The 23,414-nt window shown below is 43.8% G+C and overlaps 2 protein-coding genes across 4 annotated transcripts; both read right to left on the reverse strand.

Annotated features, from left to right (window-relative positions):
• Positions 1-559: 559 nt before the first annotated feature.
• Positions 560-3,393, reverse strand: LOC121997205. 3 transcript variants are annotated; one of them, XM_042551496.1, is made up of 4 exons: positions 3,091-3,393; positions 1,293-1,389; positions 864-947; positions 560-775 (listed from the first exon to the last, which is right to left on the reverse strand). In XM_042551496.1, exons 1-3 carry the CDS (start codon positions 3,300-3,302, stop codon positions 936-938), a joined length of 321 nt encoding a protein of 106 aa, XP_042407430.1. In that variant the 5' UTR covers positions 3,303-3,393; the 3' UTR covers positions 560-775; positions 864-935. The 3 variants fall into 3 exon arrangements, with proteins under 3 accessions (XP_042407430.1, XP_042407428.1, XP_042407429.1); XM_042551494.1 differs by having other exon boundaries at positions 864-980; XM_042551495.1 differs by having other exon boundaries at positions 864-918; positions 3,091-3,392.
• Positions 3,394-8,904: 5,511 nt separating this feature from the next.
• Positions 8,905-12,559, reverse strand: LOC121997206 (amino acid transporter AVT6A-like). The gene is made up of 5 exons (XM_042551497.1): positions 11,671-12,559; positions 10,810-10,962; positions 10,490-10,693; positions 9,802-10,267; positions 8,905-9,357 (listed from the first exon to the last, which is right to left on the reverse strand). The coding sequence occupies exons 1-5, from the start codon at positions 12,095-12,097 to the stop codon at positions 9,219-9,221; spliced, it is 1,389 nt and encodes a 462-aa protein (XP_042407431.1). The 5' UTR covers positions 12,098-12,559; the 3' UTR covers positions 8,905-9,218.
• Positions 12,560-23,414: the final 10,855 nt, after the last annotated feature.

Raw genomic sequence — 23,414 nt, forward strand, 5'->3', positions numbered from 1 at the left:
GATTTCGCCCAACGTCCTCGACCCGCCAAGACTTCACCTAGTCCCTGAATCAGGACTTCATTGCGTAGCCGTAGCTAGGACTTTCCATAACCTAGGATTACCTCCCCTTATGACCTAAGGTTACCTCTCCCTAGAGTTTTCCACCTGCCTAGAATCTACTAGGACTTTTACCTAAGAGCACTTAGGACTTTCTTGCATCACTACAAGAAAAAAACTAATAGACAACGCTTTTAAAACGTTGTCTTTGTGCCTGAAAAAACGTTGTTAAAGGCACTGTTGTTAAAAGTCTGCTCAACGACAACGCTTTTAAAGCGTTGTCGTTTGTAGCGAAGACAACGCTTTTGCAGCACTATTACAACGCTTAAAAAACGTTGTTGTTTTTTTACAAAGACAACACTTTTTGCAACGCTTTAAAAGTGTTGTAGTTTTAAAGAAAAAAATTTAAAAAAAAATTATTTAAAAATCATTATTTTTATATTTACGAAACTATTATTTTTCTTTTACCATGTCTAAATTCGAATTTTACATATAATCAACTAAGCTAATGATTTCAAACTCATACCAAAATAATAGAATTCTGACATTGAAGTAATATTAGTATTTAATTACATGAGAAGCTAGTAAATATCAAAATTAACACTAATTATGTTTCAAAATAGATAGTGATATTCCTCGAACTCTTCCTAAATCCAGCTTCAGTTCCACACTGATGGAAACCATCTGCTTCTCTGTGAACTTGGAGACAGACTCTGCATCAAATTCAACAAATGCCACCCTGCCACACAACATTTCTTTCAAGATTCTAAATTGTTTAAACAAGTACTTTCCTCTGAATAAAAACGGTTTCTAGCATTAGTTCTAACCTGAATTCATTCCTCTTCTTCAGTATAGTAGTCCAGTCCATCCCCATTTGAGCTCCTGTTAGAACAAGCAACTCAAACAACATCCTGCAAGTTGCATGTGGTACCAAACAACTCAACCTAAAACGGAGCCATTGTTAATGTGATACCAAACAGATGCAAATGAAGTCTTTTTCACAATTTAAATCCTAATTAACTAAGTTGCATGTGCAACCATATTATGGCTAGGGAGACCAAAATACATGTACTACCCAAACTGAATCCTAGTGTCTAAAAGATTAAGATCAAGTGAATCCTATATAAACAGCATAAGTTTGGATCCTCAACCAACTCACTAACTTTCATGTACTTGTGCTTTTTCTATTTTCTACCATATACTAGATCTTGAGACTATTAATCAGTGAATCATTTCAAAGGTGAAAACAAACATACAATGGCCTTTAATAGAGATCTATCATCATCTGTGAGAAATGTAACAGCATGTCCTTCACGCCCAGCTCGAGCAGTACGACCAACACGATGAAGATAACTGTGAAGTGAAATAAAACAGATCATTAGATAATGGCAAAGTGATATATAACATTACATAGAAATATAGAATAACTGTAGATCAGTGAAATGGAAATACATCAATTTGTGTCTGCAGAAAATTTAAAAAACAAGTTGAAACTGTACTAAGCAAGCACTAATACAATGCTAAGTCAATACATAGCCTAAGTCAATCATGTCATCTGCGGCAAGCAATGCCAAGGATACCAATATAACCCTTATAATGAAATCAAGAACATGAAATTTCACAAACAGAACAAAATTTCTGGAAAAGGATAATACAGAATATAGAAGATTTAAAAAAAAAAACAGTATAAAGACAATGTATGTCATTTACATTGAAGAAAATTATTGTAAGTCATTCAGTTTGTTTGTTGATGTCTATTATGATTTGAGTTCTGTAAAAAGCATATCAGCCTACTTCAAAGAAGCTAGGTAACAACTAAATTCTAAAAGACAAAAGATTCTTATGTTAGAGTGATTTGAGTTCTATGGAAACATAGAACTGATGTTATAAAGGAATGACTGTGAAAAGAAAAGGAATTGTGGGTTATAATCAAGGTCTTAAACACTCATCTGATGTTATGCTGCCTACTGGGAATCACTAAATACTTGCTTTATTTCCACAACAATAGGTACAACTTCCTAAGGATCATAGTGATAATCCACCAAGAAGTCATTAACTAAATGGACTGATCTATCATCTCCTTTATAAGTAAGCCTTCATAAAATAACTTGTGGACCAACACCCCCACCCTAGAAACAGAACCTTCAATGCACAAAGAAACAAACCAAGGTAACATGTCCTGGGGAGGTAGGAATACCACCATAGGCTCATAGTGAAGGTACACACAATCTTCCATATTGCCATAATATTATCTTGGTGTTAGCAATTATAGTATGCAATTATTCTTGTATATTTTTTCTACTGCATTAATTATTGTATAGCAAAGAAATATTAGTTTATATTTACAGAAGACTAACTATTCCTCTTCTTAGCTCATCCATGCTGTACTTTAATAGTTGAGATTCTCTACAAACTTGTTTTATTTTTAATGTCATGTGAATGCGAGCGTGCGGGGAATACTAAGAATGATTAAGTGAAGAAACAAAGTAGGATTTAAATGAGACAGAGATTGATGTTAAAATAGACTTGAAACTTTGTGTTCATTAGAACACCTATGACCTGACGCCATCTCTCTGCTGTAGTTTGTATAGAATTCAATGAGAGAGATTTAGAACTGTCCCATAAAAATATCCATCTTTGTTTGCCACTTCAATGTCATATGGGTCTACATACATAATCAAATCTCTAGTTTCAATATGCAGAAAGAGGCCAATTTGGGTTTTCTATAGTTATGATAGTTTCAGAAAAAGAAGCATATGAAGAATGCATATTTTTCAAACAAAAAGGTTTTCAGTTGCTCGAAGAATGCGAAATCCCTAAATAAAAGGTGGGAAAAAAAATCTTAACAATATAGGAACTATGTATTCTCATGTACACAGCATCAGATCTAGGACAAATTGCACTCGCCATTGGCATGCTTTTACCTACTTCCAGATTGATCTACAATCGAATCACCACACTTCAAAATTTCTAATTCAAACCCTGAGTTACTGGGAGGCAGGAGAATCTCGAAACAAATGTGGAAAATCAGTAATGAAGCAGGAAGCAACTGACCTCTGAGGGACGAGGCGGCCAACAGTGCAGCCACGGAAGAGTTGGATCTCGGTCTCCTCAGCCACCGCAGTAGAAGGGAGACAGGCATGCGTTGTGAGGAGGAGGTTACGATGGATGAGGAAACCAGTGCCTGCGCAGCCGCCGCCGCAGCCTCCGACGACGGAGATGGACGCGAGCGCGAGGCCTTTGGACGAGAATATGCTGTCCTTCATCCTCTCCGATCTTGAGAAGAGACGGCCGGAGGTGGGAGGTCGCGTGCCCTAGCCGCGCGAGAGGAGATGTCGCGAAAGCACTGTGTCGTCGCATGGTTAAAAGGAAACGAAGTTTTCTCCTCCTTTAATCTGGGTCGTCCATATTGTGATGAAGATGGATGAAGATCCAGCCGTCAGATCTTGAGATAAGTGGTCTAGATCACTTAAGATTGAGATGATAACTTGACAGTAGACAACGCTTTTTAAAAATCGTTGTCGTAGACACTAAAAAAAAAGCTAATAGACAACACTTTTTACGAAGCGTTGTCTTTGACCCGTAAAAATCACTAATAGACAACGGTTTTTAGAAAAGCGTTATCTATTAATAAGAAAATAATGAAATAGAAAATGCTTTTCACTAAAAGTGTTGTTAAAAAAAATAGAAAACATTTTTTTTTATAAAAAACGTTGTCGTTTAAGTGTTGTAGAATCCCAATTTTCTTGTAGTGCATATTCAGTTACACTTGTTAGATAACAAGACATCTTAACTTTTAAACCCTTTTCCATAATCAAAACTCATGTTCGATCGTCTGGTGCTCTCTGCACTAATAGATAACATCGTACTCGATCAGCGACTCCCAAGTGTCTACAGAGTTGGGGAAGGGCTTACCGGAAGCATGCTGAGGGGGAGGCTTATCGTCATAGATAACATTGTGCTCAATTCATGACTCCCAAGTGTCCGTAAAGTTAAGGAGAGGCCTATCAACAACTTGTCCAGGGGAGGCTTATAGGCATATATGAGCTCAATCCTGCCTATGTCCGAGTCGAGAAGAGAGTGAACCCTGAAAAGAACAAGGTGATATGATGCTCACTTGACCCTTGTACGAAGGGGAGTCCTCTACCGTAGCCTGGAGGATCTTGACCCCTATTATGTCAAAGTTTGGGATAGTTTGGGCCTTAAAAAAGATAAAGTAATACAGTACTCGCTCAACCCTTGTAAAAGGGGAGTCCACTACCGCAGCCCGGAGGATATCGACCCCGACTATATCCGAGTATAGGAGAGTTTATGCCCTGAAAAGGATAAGGCGACATGGTATTCGTTTGACCCTTGTACAAAGAAAAGTCTGTTACCATAGCCTGGAGGATCTCAACTTTGACTATCACCAAATCTGAGGGAGTTTGGCCCTTAAAAGGACAAGGTGAAACAATACTCACTCGACCCTTATACGAAAGGAAGTTCGCTACCGCATCCTGGATGATCACAACCCCGACTATATTCGAGTTGAGGGGAATTTGTGCCCTAAAAAGGATGAGATGATATAGTATTTGCTCAACCTTTGTACGAAGGGGAGTCCGTTACCATAGCCTGGAGGATCTCGACCCCGACTATATCCAAATCTAGGAGAGTTTGTGCCTGAAATGGACAGGGTGATATGGTACTCACTCGACCTTTATACGAGTTAGAGTCTGCTATCACAACCTAGAGAATCTAGACCTTGACTATGTCTGAATTCGGGGAGTTCAATGAAGCATCTTCATGTAAAACTGCGAGAAAGAGCAACAATTCATATTCAATAGATAGAACTATATGTATTTGAACATGATGCGCAGTTTTGAGATGATTTCGTTACTCTATTAAAGATAATAGCTCGATCCCTCAACTCCCAAATACCCGCGGAGTCAAGGAGAAAAATAATATCAATCTACTGAGAGAGATAATAACTTGATTCTGGATGAAATAGAGATTGACTTGATCCCATTGGTGGCATTAACATTCTCTTGCATTATGGTCACTCCTCCGTCGTGACTTTTTTCTCCACCGGATTTACGGTTGTCAGCATCCCCTCTAGTGTTAACCATCACAGTATCTTGACTTACACGTTCTCACAGATGGTGCCAATTTATTTCGGCCAATATACAGTAGATGGTCAAGTCACCAGTCAATGATATGCTGCCGTTCATTATTCCTTGGAGATCGTTGGGGAAGATAAGGAAAGGACCTCTATCTGCGGGGGCTATCAGTGAGGTGTCAATGATGTTGATGAAGTCGTCATTACTCGGAGAAAGATAAGACTAATAAAGATACTTGTGGGGTCATAAAGGGCATCATTGAGCATTGCAAGGAAAGCCAAGCCGTCTAGAGGGCATGCAAGAAGTAGAAGAGCATAGAAGAGGGTTAGAATGGAGGTCGAGGGTGCCTTAGCTCATCCACTAGGACGCTCAAGTCTCCAATGGGGGAGATAAATATGGATAGTAATAAATGTGTATATGAAGTATGTAAAAGTATATGTGTACCTTAGCCTATGTGAGCGGGAATTTTTATAGCACAGAGTAGAATGTGCGTCGGGGCATCCAAATGGTGAGGCCCTCGGAGATGAAGTGAATCAAGATCGATAGGGATCGAAGCTCGGATCAACGGTGAAAGCAGAACACAATGAAGGCGGATCACAACAACGATGGAGGGGTCTCATAGGCTCAAAAGTCGACTACAACTTAGGCGACCCAAAGGCATGGTGATGACCTAGAGGCTGGAGATGGCCCGGAGGCCAGAGACAACTCGAAGGTCAGAGACTGCTCGCAGGAGCCCAACAAGCGGAGAAGGTCGGCAATAGAGATGCAACCTAGCATTCTTGGAGATTGTGCACGACTAGCAATGAGGGAGGCACATCTGGCAGTAGCGAGAGAGAGAGCGGAGATGGTTGTGAGGTCTTCGGTGAAAATGTCGTTCAGTGATGTGAAGAAAGAGGAGAGGCATCATGTCTGTTGAAGCGAGGAGGAAGGCGATGGAAGATCTTGCTCCATGGTCCGACGGCGAGAGATCTGATGGTGGGCTTTGGCGTTGCAAGAGGGAGAATGTGAACTATGTTAGCAATATCATCGTGAGACGTGAGGTCAGCGACAAAGCCATGTGCTGCAAGGTTGCCAATGAAGAATAAGGAGAGTAGGCCGGTGCTGGGACGACTTTGAACGGAGAGGTGGCGTCATTGGCAGCATGAGGTCGATAGGGAAGGCCTCCTCCTATCCACAGCAAAGGAGGAGGAGAGAAGATCCTCCAAGAAAGAGAGAGAGCTCCAAGAGAGAAATCGTGAGTGTGAGAGGGAGAGAGAAAGCTTCAAAGGGAGAAGTGTGAAAGGGAGAGGTGGTGAGGGAGAGAACGTAAGAGGGAGAGAGAAAGTGGGTGGGGTGCCCCTTGCCTCTGAAATCCCCCTTTCCTTCCCTCAATCCAACTCTAAAAAGGGGAGACAAGAAGGAAAAGATCAAAAAGCGCTCGTCCACGTGGAACCTATTTTATACCTCCACGTCAATAACCTTAGATAAATAACCAAGATTATCAATAATAATATTGAAACAAACACATCCTAAATGTAATTACTCCCTTTTTTATCTCTATGTTCGATATGCATAAAGGTGATCTATTCTAAGGAATCCGATATATTCTTTCAGATAATACCAGTGTATCTACCCAAACACAGCACCTACTTTCAAGGTAGTCATACTAAAGCGACTGCTTTCTCATGCATTCTCATGTTGCGATGCTCCATGTTCTTCTAGGTGTCATTTCTTACTTCATGATGTCGAACCAAGATAGACCCATTAACTTCTGTAATAGCTAATGGTGCTCTCGAGAGGTTTTGAACTACTTTCATGAACAAGTCCTCAATTTCAGGATTATAGGTCTGAGAATTAGATTCACATCTCAGCCATCCATTCGTAGAATTTGCTTGATGGACTTTTGATATTCAACGAAGTAATAAGTAGATAATTACTGAAGTATATGAATGTGAAGTAAAATGATCAATTTATTACTCTGCTACAAAGTACCAAAGTTTTTGTATGGTTTGTAACTGATTCAAACTCGGATTGATTTTGAAGTAAAAAGGTTCTTTACTTTATTGGTTATGTAAAAGTACCGAAATAGTTGATCATATATGACTTCATAGGTTACGTTGATTGACGAAAGAAATAATTTATATGATTTCAAAATTTTTGTATTAGAGTGTATTAAATGTGTGATTTTACTTCTACATAATTTGGCTTGACCGAAGCATTTTTTGGTGTATTACTTCGTTGTAGTGTAGACGTAATACAATATATTTTACCGTAACAAAATTTTTAATTTAACAAAGTAATTTATATGAACGATTTCATAATTTTAAACCATAACAAAGTAAAAATTTTCTTTAACTTCTCCACTATTCAAATTTGTCAAAGTGTTTTATATTGTATTACTTCACCATTTATTTATAGTGTAGAACTAATTGATCATATTTTACTACAACATAATTTTAATTGAATAAAATATTGTTCACCATCAAAATAGAATAAATATATCACAAATATCTACCAAATATAACCTAAAAGTATATTTACAAAAGACATGTTTAACCAACCTCACTCAAAAGTGTATAAATATCTAAATACAATCCCAAAATTTATATTATAATGTACACGATTTCATGTAATTAATGATAAATAATATCATTTGACATTGTAGGTAAGATGGTTAAATTAAAGATGTCTAAATAGATATGCATTATTATCTATTATAGAGAACCATATTACATTTCATAAGAATCATAAGATTTACTTGTATTGTGCATTGAGACATATTAAATACAAGTAAAATTTGAAAAAGATGATAATAATTCAAGGTGTTAATGTGGTGCATCTAGATGAACTAAGTAATATCAAATTCACATGGATCATGTGTTAATCAATCATATAAAAAACTAATGACCAAGTCATGTTTATTTGGCTAAAGATTATGATTTAAAATTATTTTTAATAAAAAAATTAAAAATTTTAATGTTGTATATCTACTAATAGAAGTCATTATTGATGGTACTAATATAAAGTTAGAGAAGTATTAAAGTTTTCAATAATTTTAAACTTTATATCATTCTTTGAATATGACCGACATTGTTTTAGAAAATTATTTTTCACTCATAACCATTGACATAGAATTCTTATGAGTTTTTAAATTTGAACTTCTAAAGTTTTCACAGTAGTTGACTTATACCTATTTGTCAATTTATTGGAACATTAAACCTCGACTAAAACTTGGTTGTTTTAGTCATCTGTCCTTACTCCTAAATATGCTTTAAGGGGAGCTGCATTTTAAAATCAAATGAATGATCCCAAGAAGAGGAGACGTATTTCGACATCCCCAAATTAAGAAAAGAAGTTAAGAAGAGAAGGTTGGAATAAAGGGAGGCATCCACCTTGTTGAAGTGATAAGCTTAAGGCTGAGCTTTGGACAAATTGCCAAAGGAAAAAAGGGATGATATAACGGTGACTGCTTCTAATCAGTATTGTCAGCCCACGGAGTTGTAAGAGTAGCTGTAAAAGATTAGGCAGTGTGTCGTGAAATTCCTGTTCACTTACAATGCTGATATGGTAGATTTCTATCTACTGAATTACTAGTTTACTTTAGATGCCATGCCAGTAGAAATTTTAGGACTCAAAATGGTAGGTCCGTCGCAGATTTTGATCATGCAGACAGAAAACCACCTCAACTGAAGCTGAGCAATTCAAATTTACTGATGGTGATTAAGATTTATGTATTTGAATATCATTGTATGATCACTTAAATATTTCATTCAAAAAGTCTAATGACAAATTCTAAGAAAAACAGGTTCCAGTGTTTAGGATGCCTTTTTATTACATACAACTGAGATATATACCACATCCAGCAAATATTAACTTTATTGGACATTAATTGGACATAAGATCCTAGTCGGGCCTAAGGAACACATTCCTGGAGGTCCTTATACTACGAGCCACTATACAACACATAACTCAACGTATAGGTTGAGTTACATTATTGCTGATAGGTACAATTTTACACAGACCAACATAACTCGATTCATCATAAGAACAATTGTGTCTCCCTACAAATAACAACTAAAATCACCAGCACTGACATTAAGAAAGATCTCAGAAGTCCGAGGCTTCACTCTTATGAAAGAGAGCATATGCATCACTGTATATAGCAATGACATTGGACACCACAGCAAGGACAATCATGAAGACAGCTATAATCTTGTCCCATTTTGTTGCAATGCCATGAGAATCTCTGAAATAGGAAAACAATGGCAACAAACTAGGGATTAAAGATCAGTTACAGACTGAAACCATGTATTATAAATAAGGATAGGCAAACAGTACTTTGAGGTCACATATTATCATATAGATCCACATGCATATACAATGTTTCAAATTCAATAAATATCTATTGTATCAATAAGCAGATGCAAGATAACTCTTTCTCTCTAAGCAAATAATCCAAAACTTTTGCTTATTGCATAGAAGGCTAGCATCTTGCCGAGGATTTCTTCATGTGAGGATTAATGCAATACAACCGCAGGTAATGTGAACTATGGTAAAACTTTTAGTGGCCTACCAATAAGTTACTTGCTGAAGCCAATTAAAATAGAATATTCAAGAAATAACAAAAATGGCGGAAAATATAACTCCTGCATCCAAACAGATGTTGCAATAATGAATTGCTTAGACGCACCTCAGGGTAATGGAAGCAGGAAAAATGAATCCAATGCAAACTGCAGCAGTTGCACCAGTGAATTGGAATGCATCCCAAATGCTGGGAATAAAGTTGGCTGCCAAGAAAATAATTGATAGAAGCACCACTGTAATTAATGCAAACCTCCGATTGTCAGAATACAAAGGGTTGGCTGATGGATATAGTAGGCCATCTACATTGAGCCGAAGTGCATGGAAGACTATGGGGAACACGAGCATGAGATGCATAGCATAGCTAACTCTGACTGTATCATTGAGGATAGAGCTGTATGGGATATTGAGATTGGTGTCAAAGTTGGCAAGAACATCTTCGAGAGTGGATTCACCAAATAGGAGAAACCCAAAGAAGCTTGTGGCTATGTAAACTGTGGAACAAAGAGCTAGTGATGCCTTTACAATTGACTTTATTTGGGACGAATCCTCCAATTCATTTTCGATAGGGTGAACTGCAAATAACAAGTCAATAGAAATGAACCTCTCAGGTTATATGAACAATTCTTGATGAGCAAAAGGGACTCATAACGTGAATCAGCAGTTTGTCATGATAATAAATGGTAGATTATAGAAAACAGAACAGACGAAGAGTTGTTTAAACGTAGGGAAGCTTCATCCGGACACAAAAATTTAGAACTATGCAAATAATTATAGATGAATTTCAGTTACAATACCATTATAATGGCAGATGTATGCAGTCACAAGTACAGGGACCACTGTAAAGAAGTTCCAGACAGAAGCCAAATCTGGGACGTCAGGGAACAACTTGGGCATTGCAATGCTTCCAGCCAGCAATTTGACAATAGCAATTCCTGCTGTGATTACCACAAAAACAACAGCAAGCGCAACTGACAAGGCAGATGTGTACCTTAATGAATCTGCCAAAAGAGAGATAATAAAGTGTCAGCCTTGTTAAACACAGAATTGTTAAAGAAAATGACAGTTCAACTTTTCTGAAAAATGTTCTCAATCAGAAAATATTATAACCACTAACCTACACGCTTGAAGCATGCCAAAGGAGCAAACACTGCAAGCATAGAAACCAGAAGAACAAAAAAACGACCAGTCCACCAGTGTTGACCAAACCATCCTTCCAAAATACCAGAATGGTGGTCTACAGTCGATGATGTTCCAGAAAGCACATCACCTAGTAACAACAAGGTAGGCAGAGGACAATAACTGTATCAAAATCCACTCAAGAAAAATATTTAAAAGAAGTTAGATTTTAAAAGAAATGGGTACCCTGAAATTTTCACAATTGGTGTACATACATAGATGAAGAGAAAAGAATAAACAAAAGAAAAGGCCTCGTGTAAGTAATTTCAGACATGAATTGGGAATTAGATTCTCATATTGTATTTAGGGATGACAAATAAATATCTGGTTTCTTCTTAGATTCTTAGCTATGTCTCATTTGCAAGGGATGTTGTCCTTGTAAAGTTTCAAAGTTGCCTCTTAATCAAGTCTACAAACTGAGAATCCAGTTTCTTCAACCTCCCCAAGGTGCGTTGGAAGGTAAAATATATTATTTGTAAAGAACTTTAATCTGACAAAATTGTTTTCAACAACAAAAAACAACAAAGCAAGATCTTAATTGTTGTGAATAAAACTGTTTGATCTCTTTTTATCAGTGAGTGATTTGTCCAACTTCTACAAGATATTATATGGTAATCTTCTATCTAGGCAAAGACTAGAATAGCATTAAAAGTGAAAAAGAACTGTATAATTTGTCTAAGTAGTGCAACTTACCTAAGAGTTTAGCAAACAAGGGAGGCAATTTGGTATTGTAATTTACAACCTACTAAATATATATCTTAAAAAACTACTATGAAAATTTCTATGTTGGAGAACATACCAATAATAATCATGTAAACAATCAGCACCCCTACATTATTCACAATGATACATAACTGAATTAGCATCTTGCCAATCCTTCCAAATGAATCATCCATAAGTCCTCCATAGGAAACTGTTTTCCCAGCCCGACTATACCTTATCAACATGTCAATTGATATATCAGTGAAGAAAGCAAAAAATATGATGAGGAGAATTCCTGGAACCAGTCCTAGGACCTTCATGGTGGCAGGAAGAGACATAATTCCAGCTCCAACAATAGTAGTGGAGAGGTTGAAGACAGAACCAGCAAAGGAAGCCCCATCGAACTCATTAAATTCACCAGTTTCCTCCTTCTTTCTGGGTAACAGAGGAACCTTATCATCGAGGAGTCTTTTCCCCCTTCGATCTCCAATGTTCTCAATTGGATAAGTACCTTCAATTGTCATTTTTTTTTACCCGAATATCTCGAAAAGAACAATTTCTAACAGTAACACCCAGAAAATCTGATACGCCGAGAATAACTATTTTGATGTATGCGATCCAACTCCCAACTCCGCAGATCCCAGGGCTGAGCAATTGAAGACAGATACACACCAGCTTGGAAAGAAAAGATAAGGAACTAGGACAACTCTCCTTCTCCAATAAGAAGGGTAGCTTTACTATCCGACCTCTATTACTTACGATTTGACACGGAACAAGAAGAAATGTACTAGGAACGTAAAAGTTGAAATTTTCTCTCTTCTTTTTACAGCACGAAGACGTTGACGCCTGAATCGAGCTTCTATCGGTGGATCGCCTGAAATCCACAAATTTCCTCCGACTCGGATCGTCGGAGAGAGAACAGAAAGGGGTTTGCTCTTCCCCTCCTTCGCCGGTGGTGCTATTTGAAGAGAAAGGAGAGAGAAATTATGGCGAGTTGTAGTTTGCTTGCCCATAAAATGATACAAAGTTCGACCGAATACCCAAGAATACCCTCCGGAACCAACTAATCTTTCCATCTAAACGCGTTTTTGTTTTGTTTCTTTTGACCTAATCCAAGGTTAAAATAGGCACTTCAATTAAAATAAATCGACCCGATGAGCATTATTTTTAAAATTCACGTTATTATATTGTACCCTCTTCCGTACCTCGAATTTACTACTGGATCATATTTCTTGAGCCGGGTGGGCCCGCGGAGCTAAACACTGGTAAGCTGTGGCGGGTGGAAGACAAATCCCACCCAAATTAAAAATGAAGAAGAATGATTGTTCGAGGCAGTGGACAGAAAAATATTTTTTTATTTTTTTATTATTGCCCTTTCCGTGTTTGAAATATTTGTCACAAACATGATACGCATGTGTTCAAAAGTTCTCTCCAATTATCATGCTAATAATTTGTTATGGGAGACATTTATTTGAAGGGAAAAAGCATATTATTCTCAGTGATAAATATTTTCCTAAAAATTACATTTAGAAATAATTTTAAATAAGTATTTGAATATTATAATAATTTGTTACGTTGGCAATAGGGATGATAATAAATTAGATTTAGGTGGAATTTTATATTCGAAATGCTCCTTCTTCATCATCTTGGGTCGGATATCTTTTATATTAATAACTTTTATCATTTCATATCATTATATTCATTTAATAAAAATATATTAAAATTAATATTATATCTAAAAATATATATAATTAAAGAAATAGATCAAACTTCCATAATTACTCCTAATTTAATTCTATTTTAAAAAAAACAGATTAAACGTTAAAAAATAATTAGTAGCTTTTAAAACATAAAATTTTCTTTAATATATATTATTTAATATGATATTAAATAGGATTCCATTAAACTCATCTTCATATTTAATTATCTAAATATTTATAACTGATTATCTAATTATTTAATTGGGTCTGAAAAAAAATCCTTACATTACATACCCTATTTTATTCAGATATCTGATTAGATTTCGGATCCTAAAATTATCATCCTTATTGGGCAAAAAGGATAATAAGGATGTGGAGATAAGCAACAAAAGATCCAATTAAGTTTCTCCAATAATTAATGTCAAACTTATGGATGTGGTTTACGCGCGGAGTGGCGTTGGCTTTTCTATGAGCTTCTTCGTTTCTTGCGGCCGGCCTCAAATTAGAATTTAGAATTATCAACAACGCGGTGGAGAAGACAAAATTGATAACGATAACAAGATAACAACTTTTTATTGAACAATTTCGATCCTTATTTTTCAAGTTTTACCTTCTTTAACATTCTTTTTTATATTGATCCGGTTATAAGGACGGGGGATCCTCGTCGGGGGGGGGGGGGGGTCAACGGCACGTGGAGGTCAAAGGCCAAAATAGTCAACCCGGAGACCGGCCGACCAGACATAGCAGGCCTACAGACAGGGCCCCGCAAGCTGACCGGCCGTGAATCTTCCGAACCGAATGAAAACCAACCCGACTAGAGGTCGAGTTTCCGATGCTCAAGGTAAAAAGGCTTCAAGGGTCGAGCGGGCGGTTCGTTCAGCTGGCGCACAAGGCAACACAAACAGGAGCACTCTCGTCCGAGCATATGACCGATGCATAAGTGATATACCTGTCGAGCGGCCTATCCGCTCGGCCCAGTAACAGACAGGGAACACAAGAGGACAAAGGAGACAGGATAACATCATCCTCGAGACACCTGCCGCCGACAAGCAGCAGAATTGGCGGTCGAGCCGTACATAGAATCATACGGCGGAAGCTTCCACCGTCACATCCGGGATATGCTCGGACGATTGCGGAATGACGTCATAGGTACTTTTCTGACACAAGCTTGTTAAGGTATGTTTGGGGAAGCGTGCACGCATCGGGAAACGTGTCCATGCTTCCCCGGGGTCCTATATAAAGACCCCAGACGTCGACGAAGATATGCACACATCTCTACTGTAACCTCGTTACTCTGCCTCTCTCGTTGCCTGACTTGAGCGTCGGAGGGCCATCACCGGGAAACTCCTCCCGGCTCGGCTTCCTTGCAGGTTCGTCGGAGGACTACACCACCAGTCGGAGACAGCGGAGCGTGCCACGTCCCCAGTGTCCGTCGACTCAGCGCTCGGACAGGATCAAATTGGCGCCGTCTGTGGGAAGTAATGGAAAATTCTCCAGGAGGTACCCCACTCGGACTGTTTGGGGTAGTAGAAGTAATGGAAAATTCTAGGGGCTAAGGGAATGCCGTGCAGCTTGAAAAGGATTACTACGCCGCACAGCAACCTAAAAGAATTGGGGACAAGTTGGTCGAGCGGAAGGCGGAAATAATTACAAACCTCCCGGATGAAAGGGTGTAGAGGGAAACACAGACCGTCCACGAATTGATCGCGGAAGAAGCAAACAGTGCCGGTCGGCGGATTATGGGGCCGATCGGAAGAAGTGGCTAAAGCTAGTCTATGGCCAGGAGGCAGTTCGAATTCGTTAAGGAAGCGTCCCGCGTCGGTTTCGTCGAACCGGCTAACCATGGTCATGTACCACAGGCCAGGAGAAGGACCAAAAGGCTGCGAAGTGCTAGCCATCGACGGAATAGTAGCAAGGAAAGAAGAACCGATAAAAGGAAAATGAAAGGGTTGATAAAGAGGATCAAAACTATATTGAATGGGTATGGAGGCCACCAGAAAAGAAAAAACAGAAGAAAGTAAGGACAGGAGAAGGCTTACAGGGAGCGAAGCGTGAAGGAAGGGGCGGAAGTTCGTCGGAGCACCGAGACAAGCAGACGCCCAGGAGCTGGACACGGGAGGAAGCACCGAAGACGCGATGAAGGAGAAACTTGCGTCGGCGCTTCATAAACCCCGGTCTCGGCTCACCACAGCCGTCCGATCCAGGTCATCGAAAGAAGCGAAGACATCGGACCGTCGGATTTGAACCGACGTATGTCCCATCGAAGCTTACGCCCCCCGCCGTACGATGACGGTGGACAGGCCATGTGGCGATCAACGATTGGACGTCATTTAATTAGCGTCATTACTCGTGCGTGGGCAGCTTAATGAGGATTGGCACGAATCCCGAGGAGACCCGACGACTCCAACCCCCCAGCACGGTAGCGCGACGGCCGACAAATAGAAATCAAAACACCCAAGGCATGGCCATCATCTCGCCGATCGACCGAGGGGGCCTCCTAGAGCCGGTCGGAAATACCCTTTCGGGAGCGGCGAAGTGAATGTCGCTCGACCAAATTCATAGTCTAGTCAGTCGGACTTGGCGCCTCCTTCGACTAGACTTGAAGGGGAGGCATGTGATCCGGTGATAAGGACGGGGGACCCTCGTCAGGGGGGGGGGGTGGGTCAACGTCACGTGGAGGTCAAAGGCCAAGATAATCAACCCGGAGACCGGCCGACCAGACGGAGCAGGCCTACCAACAGGGCCCCGCAAGCTGACCGGCCGTGAATCTTCCGAACCGAATGAAAACCAACCCGACTAGAGGTCGAGTTTCCGATGCTCAAGGTAAAAAGGCTTCAAGGGTCGAGCGGGCGGTCCGTTCGGCCGGCGCACAAGGCAACACAAACAGGGGCACTCTCGTCCGAGCATATGACCGATGCATAAGTGATATGCCTGCCGAGCGGCCTATCCGCTCGGCCCAGTAACAGACAGGGAACACAAGAGGACAAAGGAGACAGGATAACATCATCCTCGAGACACATGCCGCCGACAAGCAGCAGAGTTGGCGGCCGAGCCGTACATAGAATCATACGGCGGAAGCTTCCACCGTCACATCCGGGATATGCTCAGACGATTGCGAAATGGCGCCAGAGATACTTTTCCGACACAGGCTTGCTAAGGTATGTTTGGGGAAGCGTGCATACATCGGGAAACGTGCCCACACGCATCAAATGCACTCTGCATCAGTACACAGATGGTGTGAAATGCCGAGTGTTCCTCACAACGCTTTCAGGATCGGCGCATCGGTGGTTTCGAAGACTGCCGGACGGCTCCATCACAAGTTTTAAGGAATTCCGAACGACGTTCCTCCATCATTTTGCTAGCAGTAGGCGCCACCAGAAGACAAGCGTCAGCTTGTTTGCCATCAAGCAAGGCGCGAGGGAGCCGCTCCGAGCGTATATTCAGCGCTTCAACCAGGTGGCCATGGACATTCCAACGATCACCTCGGAAACAATGGTGAACGCGTTCACGCAAGGGCTCGTGGACGGTGACTTCTTCCGATCGCTCGTCCGGAAGCCGCCTCGGGACTATGACCACATGCTGCATAAAGCCAACGAATACATCAATGTGGAGGAGGTCCAGGCGGCGAGAAGAAAAGAAGCCCAGAGCAACCAGCCAGCTCAAGCCGAGCGGAAGCAACCCATCAGTCACCAGCCACCCAGAGGACCGCGAGCCGAAGCCGCCCGTCCTCATCAGCACACTCGACCCCACGCCGTCTAGCAAGTTGCGGTTGATCGGCCCAAGTACAAGGGGAAGGTATGGACCCCGATGTTTTGTTCACTACATCAGTCGGCCACTCACAATAGCCGCGACTGTCGGAGCCTACCCCCCAACGCTCATCCCGCACCGAGGAGTTACCGTCGTCGATCGCCTTCACCAGACCGGCAACATCGACAACGGAGTCCCGTACAAAGGATAGAAAGGCGATCCCCCGAGCGGCACCATCGTCAGCAGCACGGAGCCCACCACCGAGCATCAAATGAACGACCTCGACCTTCCGCTCGGGAGGAGGAAAACAGGGGTAACGCATCGTGGGGAGAGATCAACATCATCGCTGGGGGCCCGACCGGCGGAGATTCCAATAGAGCCAGGAAGGCACATGCAAGGCAGCTGAGGATCCACGCGGTCGGCTGCAGCCAGGAAAGGGCAAGCGGACTCGAGATCAGCTTCGGGCCCAGGGACCTCCAAGGAGTTGAAGTCCCACATGATGACGGCCTGATCATTCGAGCGGTAATAGCCAATTATACTATTCACCGTATTTTCATTGACACAGGCAGCTCGGTTAACATAATCTTCAAGAAGACCTTCGACCAACTACAAATTGACCGAGCCGAACTACTGCCAATGACGACCCCCCTATACGGGTTCACGGGGAACGAAGTCTTGCCGGTCGGCCAAGTCCGACTAGCTATCTCGTTGGACGAGGAGCCGCTCAGAAGGACGAGGACCACCACCTTCATCGTGGTTGATGCTCCTTCTGCCTACAACGTCATCCTGGGGCGACCGGCTCTCAACGAGTTCCGGGTGGTCGTCTCTACCTTCTGCCAGAAAATAAAATTCCCGGTGGAAGACCAAGTAGGGGAGGTGCGGGGAGACCAGCTGGCTGCTCGAAGATGCTACGTGGAGATGGTCCGAGCCGAAGCCAAGTCCGCTCGGAAAGTGCCGCGGGTCGAGGTACATGCTATTACTGAAAAGCCACCTTCTTTAATTTATGAAGAAAAGGAGGAGGTGCAGATTGACCCTTCCCGACCGGAGGCCACCACTTTCATTGCATCCGATCTGGAGGAGAAGCAGAAGGAGAGGTTGATCAAATGCTTGCGGTGAAACTGCGACGTTTTGGCCTGGTCAACCCATGAGCTGCCTGGGGTCTCGCCAAGCGTAGCGCAACATGAACTTCATGTCCAGCCGGACGCTCGTCCGGTGAAGCAAAGGAAGAGGGACTTCAGCGTGGAGCAAAATGTAATCATCCGGGCGGAGGTAGAGAAACTTCTGGAGGTCGGCCACATAAGGGAAGTACAATTCCCGAGTTGGCTTGCAAATGTGGTCCTGGTTTCCAAGCCGGGCAACAAGTCGAGAGTCTGCATCGACTTCCGGGACCTGAACAAGGCGTGCCCGAAGGACTTCTACCCCCTTCCCCGGATCGATCAGCTGGTGGACTCCATGGCCGGGTGTGAGCTGATATGCATGCTGGATGTATACCAAGGCTACCATCAAGTGTCGCTCGCCCCGGAAGACCAAGAGAAGGTCAGCTTCATCACGGCGGACGACACCTACTGCTACAATGTAATGTCGTTCGGGCTGAAGAACGCGGGAGCCACCTACCAGCGTCTGATGAACAAGGTCTTTAAGGAGCAAATCGGACGCAACTTGGAAGTGTACGTGGACGATATACTTATCAAGTCCTTCCGAGCGGCCAATCTCTACGCGGACGTGGAGGAGACCTTCCAAACGTTGAGAAGGTATGACGTCAAACTTAACCCTCAGAAGTGCCTGTTCAGGGCAAAAGGCGGGCGCTTCCTGGGCTACATTGTGACCGAGCGGGGTATAGAGGCGAACCCCGGCAAGATAAAGGCATTACAGGACATATCGCCTCCCAGAAATCTCCCGAGAGGTACAGCGTCTCACCAGTCGGATAACGACGCTGTCAAGATTCATTTCTAAGACGGTCGGCCAGAGCTTGCCATTTTTCAAGATCCTCCGTAAAGCCACCAAGTTCCAATGGGACGAGGAGTGCGATCGGGCATTCGAGGAATTGAAGACTTATCTGAATTCCTTACCCGTGTTGGCGAAACCAGCCGAAGGTGAGCCGTTCCACATTTATTTATCTTCAACTGAGCATGCTGTGAGCTCAGCATTAGTAAGGCCGAGCGGTGAGGAACAACCAGTGTACTTTTTAAGCCATATCTTAAAAGATGTTGAGTCTCGCTACACCGGTCTTGAGAAGTTGACTCTCGCATTGGTGCTCGCCGCTCGGAGGTTGCGCTCTTACTTTTTGGCGCACACCATTATTGTGATGACAAATAGCCCGCTCGCAAGGGTACTCCTGAACCCTGAACCTTCCGGACGGCTCATCAAGTGTACAACAGAACTTAGCGAATTCGACATCCAATACCAACCCCGCTTGGCGATCAAAGCGCAGTCCTTGGCGGATTTCGTGACCGAAGTACAAAATCCCGAGCCCGAAGCTACGTGGAAAATATATGTGGACGGATCGTCCACTTGGCTCGGAAGCGGAATTGAGATCATGCTACTGTCGCCTCAGGGAGAGCGGATGCATTTATCCGTCCGGCTAGATTATCGAGCAACCAATAATGAGGCGGAATACGAAGCCCTCATAGCCGGATTGCAGGCCGCACGGCATGTTGCAGCAAGTCGGGTCGTGATCCACTCGGATTCTCAGCTTGCCGCTCAGCAACTCATGGGCGCTTTTGAGATAAACAATGCAAGACTCAGATTGTACGCAGAGGCCTTTGAGAAACTCAGGACCGGCTTCACCGAGGTAGTGGTCCAGAAGATACCCCGAGCGGAGAACCAGGCGGCATATGAATTAGCCAAGCTAGCAAGCTCGATATCGCCGGTCGTTATCCAGCAACCAATCGAGCAAGTATCCTTGGTAGCACATATAGATCGGATGGAAGGCGTCACGTTCCCGAGCGATTGGAGAACGACCATCATGGAGTTTCTGCGCTCGGGGACCACGTCATCCGATCGGGACGAAGCTCAGCTACTAAGAAGGAGAGTCGGTCGGTTCACGCTCATTGGAGAGCAACTTTACAAAAAGGCGTTCTCCCGACCTCTGCTGAAGTGTGTCAGCTCGGAAGACGTCGAGTACATTCTTCAGGAGGTACATCAAGGATCGTGCGGAGGTCATCCGGGCGGTCGGTCTTTGGCTAGGAAGATCTTGCTGGTCGGATACTTCTGGCCAACGCTATACGAGGACGCCGCTCGGACCGTCGCAACGTGTCTTTCCTGTCAGAAGTACCACAGTTTCTCGCACAAGCCGACGGAAGAAATGAAAGCGTCCACAGTGTCTTGCCCATTCGACCAGTGGGGCATGAACATCGTAGGGCCCTTTCGTATGGCGACCGGGCAATGGAAGTTTCTATTGGTGGCAGTAGATTACTTCTCCAAGTGGGTGGAGGCTGAGCCATTGGCCAAGATAACTGAGCACATGGTCAAGAAATTCATCTGGTAAAACATCATCTGTCGGTTCGGCATTCCGCGTCGGCTCGTGTCGGACAACGGGCGACAGTTCGTCGGAAATCAGCTCGAGGAATGGTGAAAGGGGTATGGCATTGAGCAGCACTTCATGTCGGTGGCATACCCCCAAAGCAATGGTCAAGCCAAAGTAGCCAACCGGGAGATACTCCGAATTCTTCGGACTCGGCTCGACCACATGGGAGGAAGCTGGGTGGACGAGCTGCCGGGAGTCTTATGGGCCATCCGCACAACCCTTAAAGAGGGAACGGGAGTAACACCTTTCCATCTATGTATGGAGGCGAGGCGGTCGTCCCAGTCGAAGTCAGCGTAGAGTCCGTCCGGATCCAGAACTACGACGTGGATAATGCCGAACGGAGGTAGCTAGAATTGGACTTGATTGACGAGGAGCGAGCCAAGGCGTCCGTCCGACTGATGGCCTACAGGCAGAGAATGAAGCAGAACAACAACCGTCGCGTGGTTCCTCGAGCATTCCAGGTGGGTGACTTGGTCTGGAAGAAAGTGAAGCCAGTCGGGGATGTAGGCAAGTTGGAAGCTCCCTGGGCAGGACCGTTCAAAGTCATCGAGAAGCTCCGATCGGGAGCTTATTACTTGGAAGATGAAGATGGGTGAAGGCTGGATAGGCCATGGAGTGCAAACCACCTTCAGCCCTATCGGGCCGGATAAAAGGTGTGCCGATGTAATGTATTTCATGAATATGCCGTTCGAATGTAACTTTTGGCTGCAGGAATGAAAGCTATAAGAACAAAACAAAGGCATGAGCACAGTGCGCCCATCGGATAATTGTATAAAGGCAAACGCTCAACGGCGAAGACCCCGTGCCGTTCGGCCGGGAGTATATTATCCAAGCCATAGGCTCAACGGCGAAGACCCCGTGCCGTTCGGCCGAGAGTATATTATCCGAGCCATAGGCTCGATAGTGAAGACCCCGTGTCGATCGACCGGGAGTATATTATCTGAACTAAAAGCTCATTCTAGAAGACCGTCGAGCTCCGACGTTAAACCCTAGAGTCGAACCGGGGACTATAAACCCCCCGGCTTGAAGACCGTCGAGCTCCGACGTTAAACCCTAGAGTCAGATCGGCGACTATAAACCCCTGGCTTGAAGACCGTCGAGCGGCGACGTTAAACTCTAGAGTCGGATCGGCGACTATAAACCCCCGGCTTGAAGACCGTCGAGCTCCGATGTTAAACCCTAGAGTCAGACCGGCGACTATAAACCCCCCAGCTTGAAGATCATCGAGCGGCGACGTTAAACTCTAGAGTCGGACCGGCGACTATAAACCCCCCGGCTTAAAGACCGTCGAGCGGCGACGTTAAACTCTTGAGTCGGACCGGCGACTATAAACCCCGGCATGAAGACCGTCGAGCCCTGACGTTAAACCCTAGAGTCGGACCGGCGACTATAAACCCCCTGGCTTGAAGACCGTCGAGCGGCGACGTTAAACTATAGAGTCGGACCAGCGACTATAAATCCCCCGGCTTGAAAATCGTCGAGCGGCGACGTTAAACTCTAGAGTCGGACCGGCGACTATAAACCCCCGGCTTGAAGACCGTCGAGCGGCGACGTTAAACTCTAGAGTCGGACCGGCGACTATAAACCCCCCGGCTTGAAGACCGTCGAGCGGCGACGTTAAACTCTAGAGTCGGACCGGCGACTATAAACCCCCCGGCTTGAAGACCGTCGAGCGGCGACGTTAAACTCTAGAGTCGAACTGGCGACTATAAACCCCCCGGCCGGAAGACTGTATGGCGTAGACGCGACAAGTCATGCGGGCCCCGGCTCAGCAATAAACACTAGTAATCGACAAGTCTTGTCCATAGGGACAAAAAAGTGATAACGTACTTCCGTCTGAATACATCAGCGAGAAGGTACTAAAGAGGTCGGCATGTGAACCGAGCGTCCGAGCGGTCGAGTTACCAAAGGTACTTCGCGACAATCTAACGAGAATTCCATTATAAGTGGGGTGTCCAGCCGAGCGGCCTAGTTATAAAGAATACTTCGTTAAAAATTCCTTGGGAAGGCCAGGCAAGGCGAGAAACGATTAATGAAAAGAAAGAGGGGGGAGACGTGAACGATTGTATTTCGCGGTCTGATCGGAGGACACAAGTATTGACAAAGTTAATAACAAGACGGGATATACCCATTAAAAGTCTGACCCTTAGAGCCGATAGGAAGAGTTACAAAAAACACTACAAGAAAATCGTAAGCTCCTCACTCCAGGGGCTCGAAAATTGGCTCCAGAACGCATTCCAGCAGGCCGACCATGTCTCGGGATGGAGGTATCCGCTGGGAGATAGCCCTTGGCCCTCAAGTAAACAATGGTCGCCCGGATAGCCTCTTCGAAGGACAGGACTAGCCGATCGTTGAACTTGTTACCAAACGCGTCCGATCGGAGGTAGTTCCGTCTCATCACCTCGAAGCGGTCGGACTCTCCGTCTTGATATTCCTTCAGCGCCGCTCGGGAGGCGTCGAGAGCTTCCTGAAGATCTTTCAGATCTGCTTGCAGTTTAGCTTCAGTGGCAGATCGACTCTCTTTCTCAACAGATAGCAGGTCGGTCAATTCCGTGACGCGTTGTTCCAGCGCCTGAACCTGCACCTTCATTGCGTCCAGATCAGCAACGACCCTATTTTTTCTGTTGGTGCCCACAGTGATCTGGTGGTCATGGGACTTGACTTGAGCGTCGAGTCCAGCTACCCGGGTTTCCAGGCCGGAAGACTTGTGTCGCTCGGCCGCTAGCAATTTTTCTATTTTGGCCAGATCGGACATGAGCGTGGCGTACGAGGGCCCCTCAGCTGGTGGCCCTCCAGAAATTTGGAGTTTCTTCAACTCCTCCTCCAGTTTGGCCAGACGATTGCTGACCGCAATATTTTCCACACATT

Source organism: Zingiber officinale, chromosome 6A, assembly GCF_018446385.1.
Source record: "Zingiber officinale cultivar Zhangliang chromosome 6A, Zo_v1.1, whole genome shotgun sequence".
NCBI lineage: Eukaryota > Viridiplantae > Streptophyta > Magnoliopsida > Zingiberales > Zingiberaceae > Zingiber > Zingiber officinale.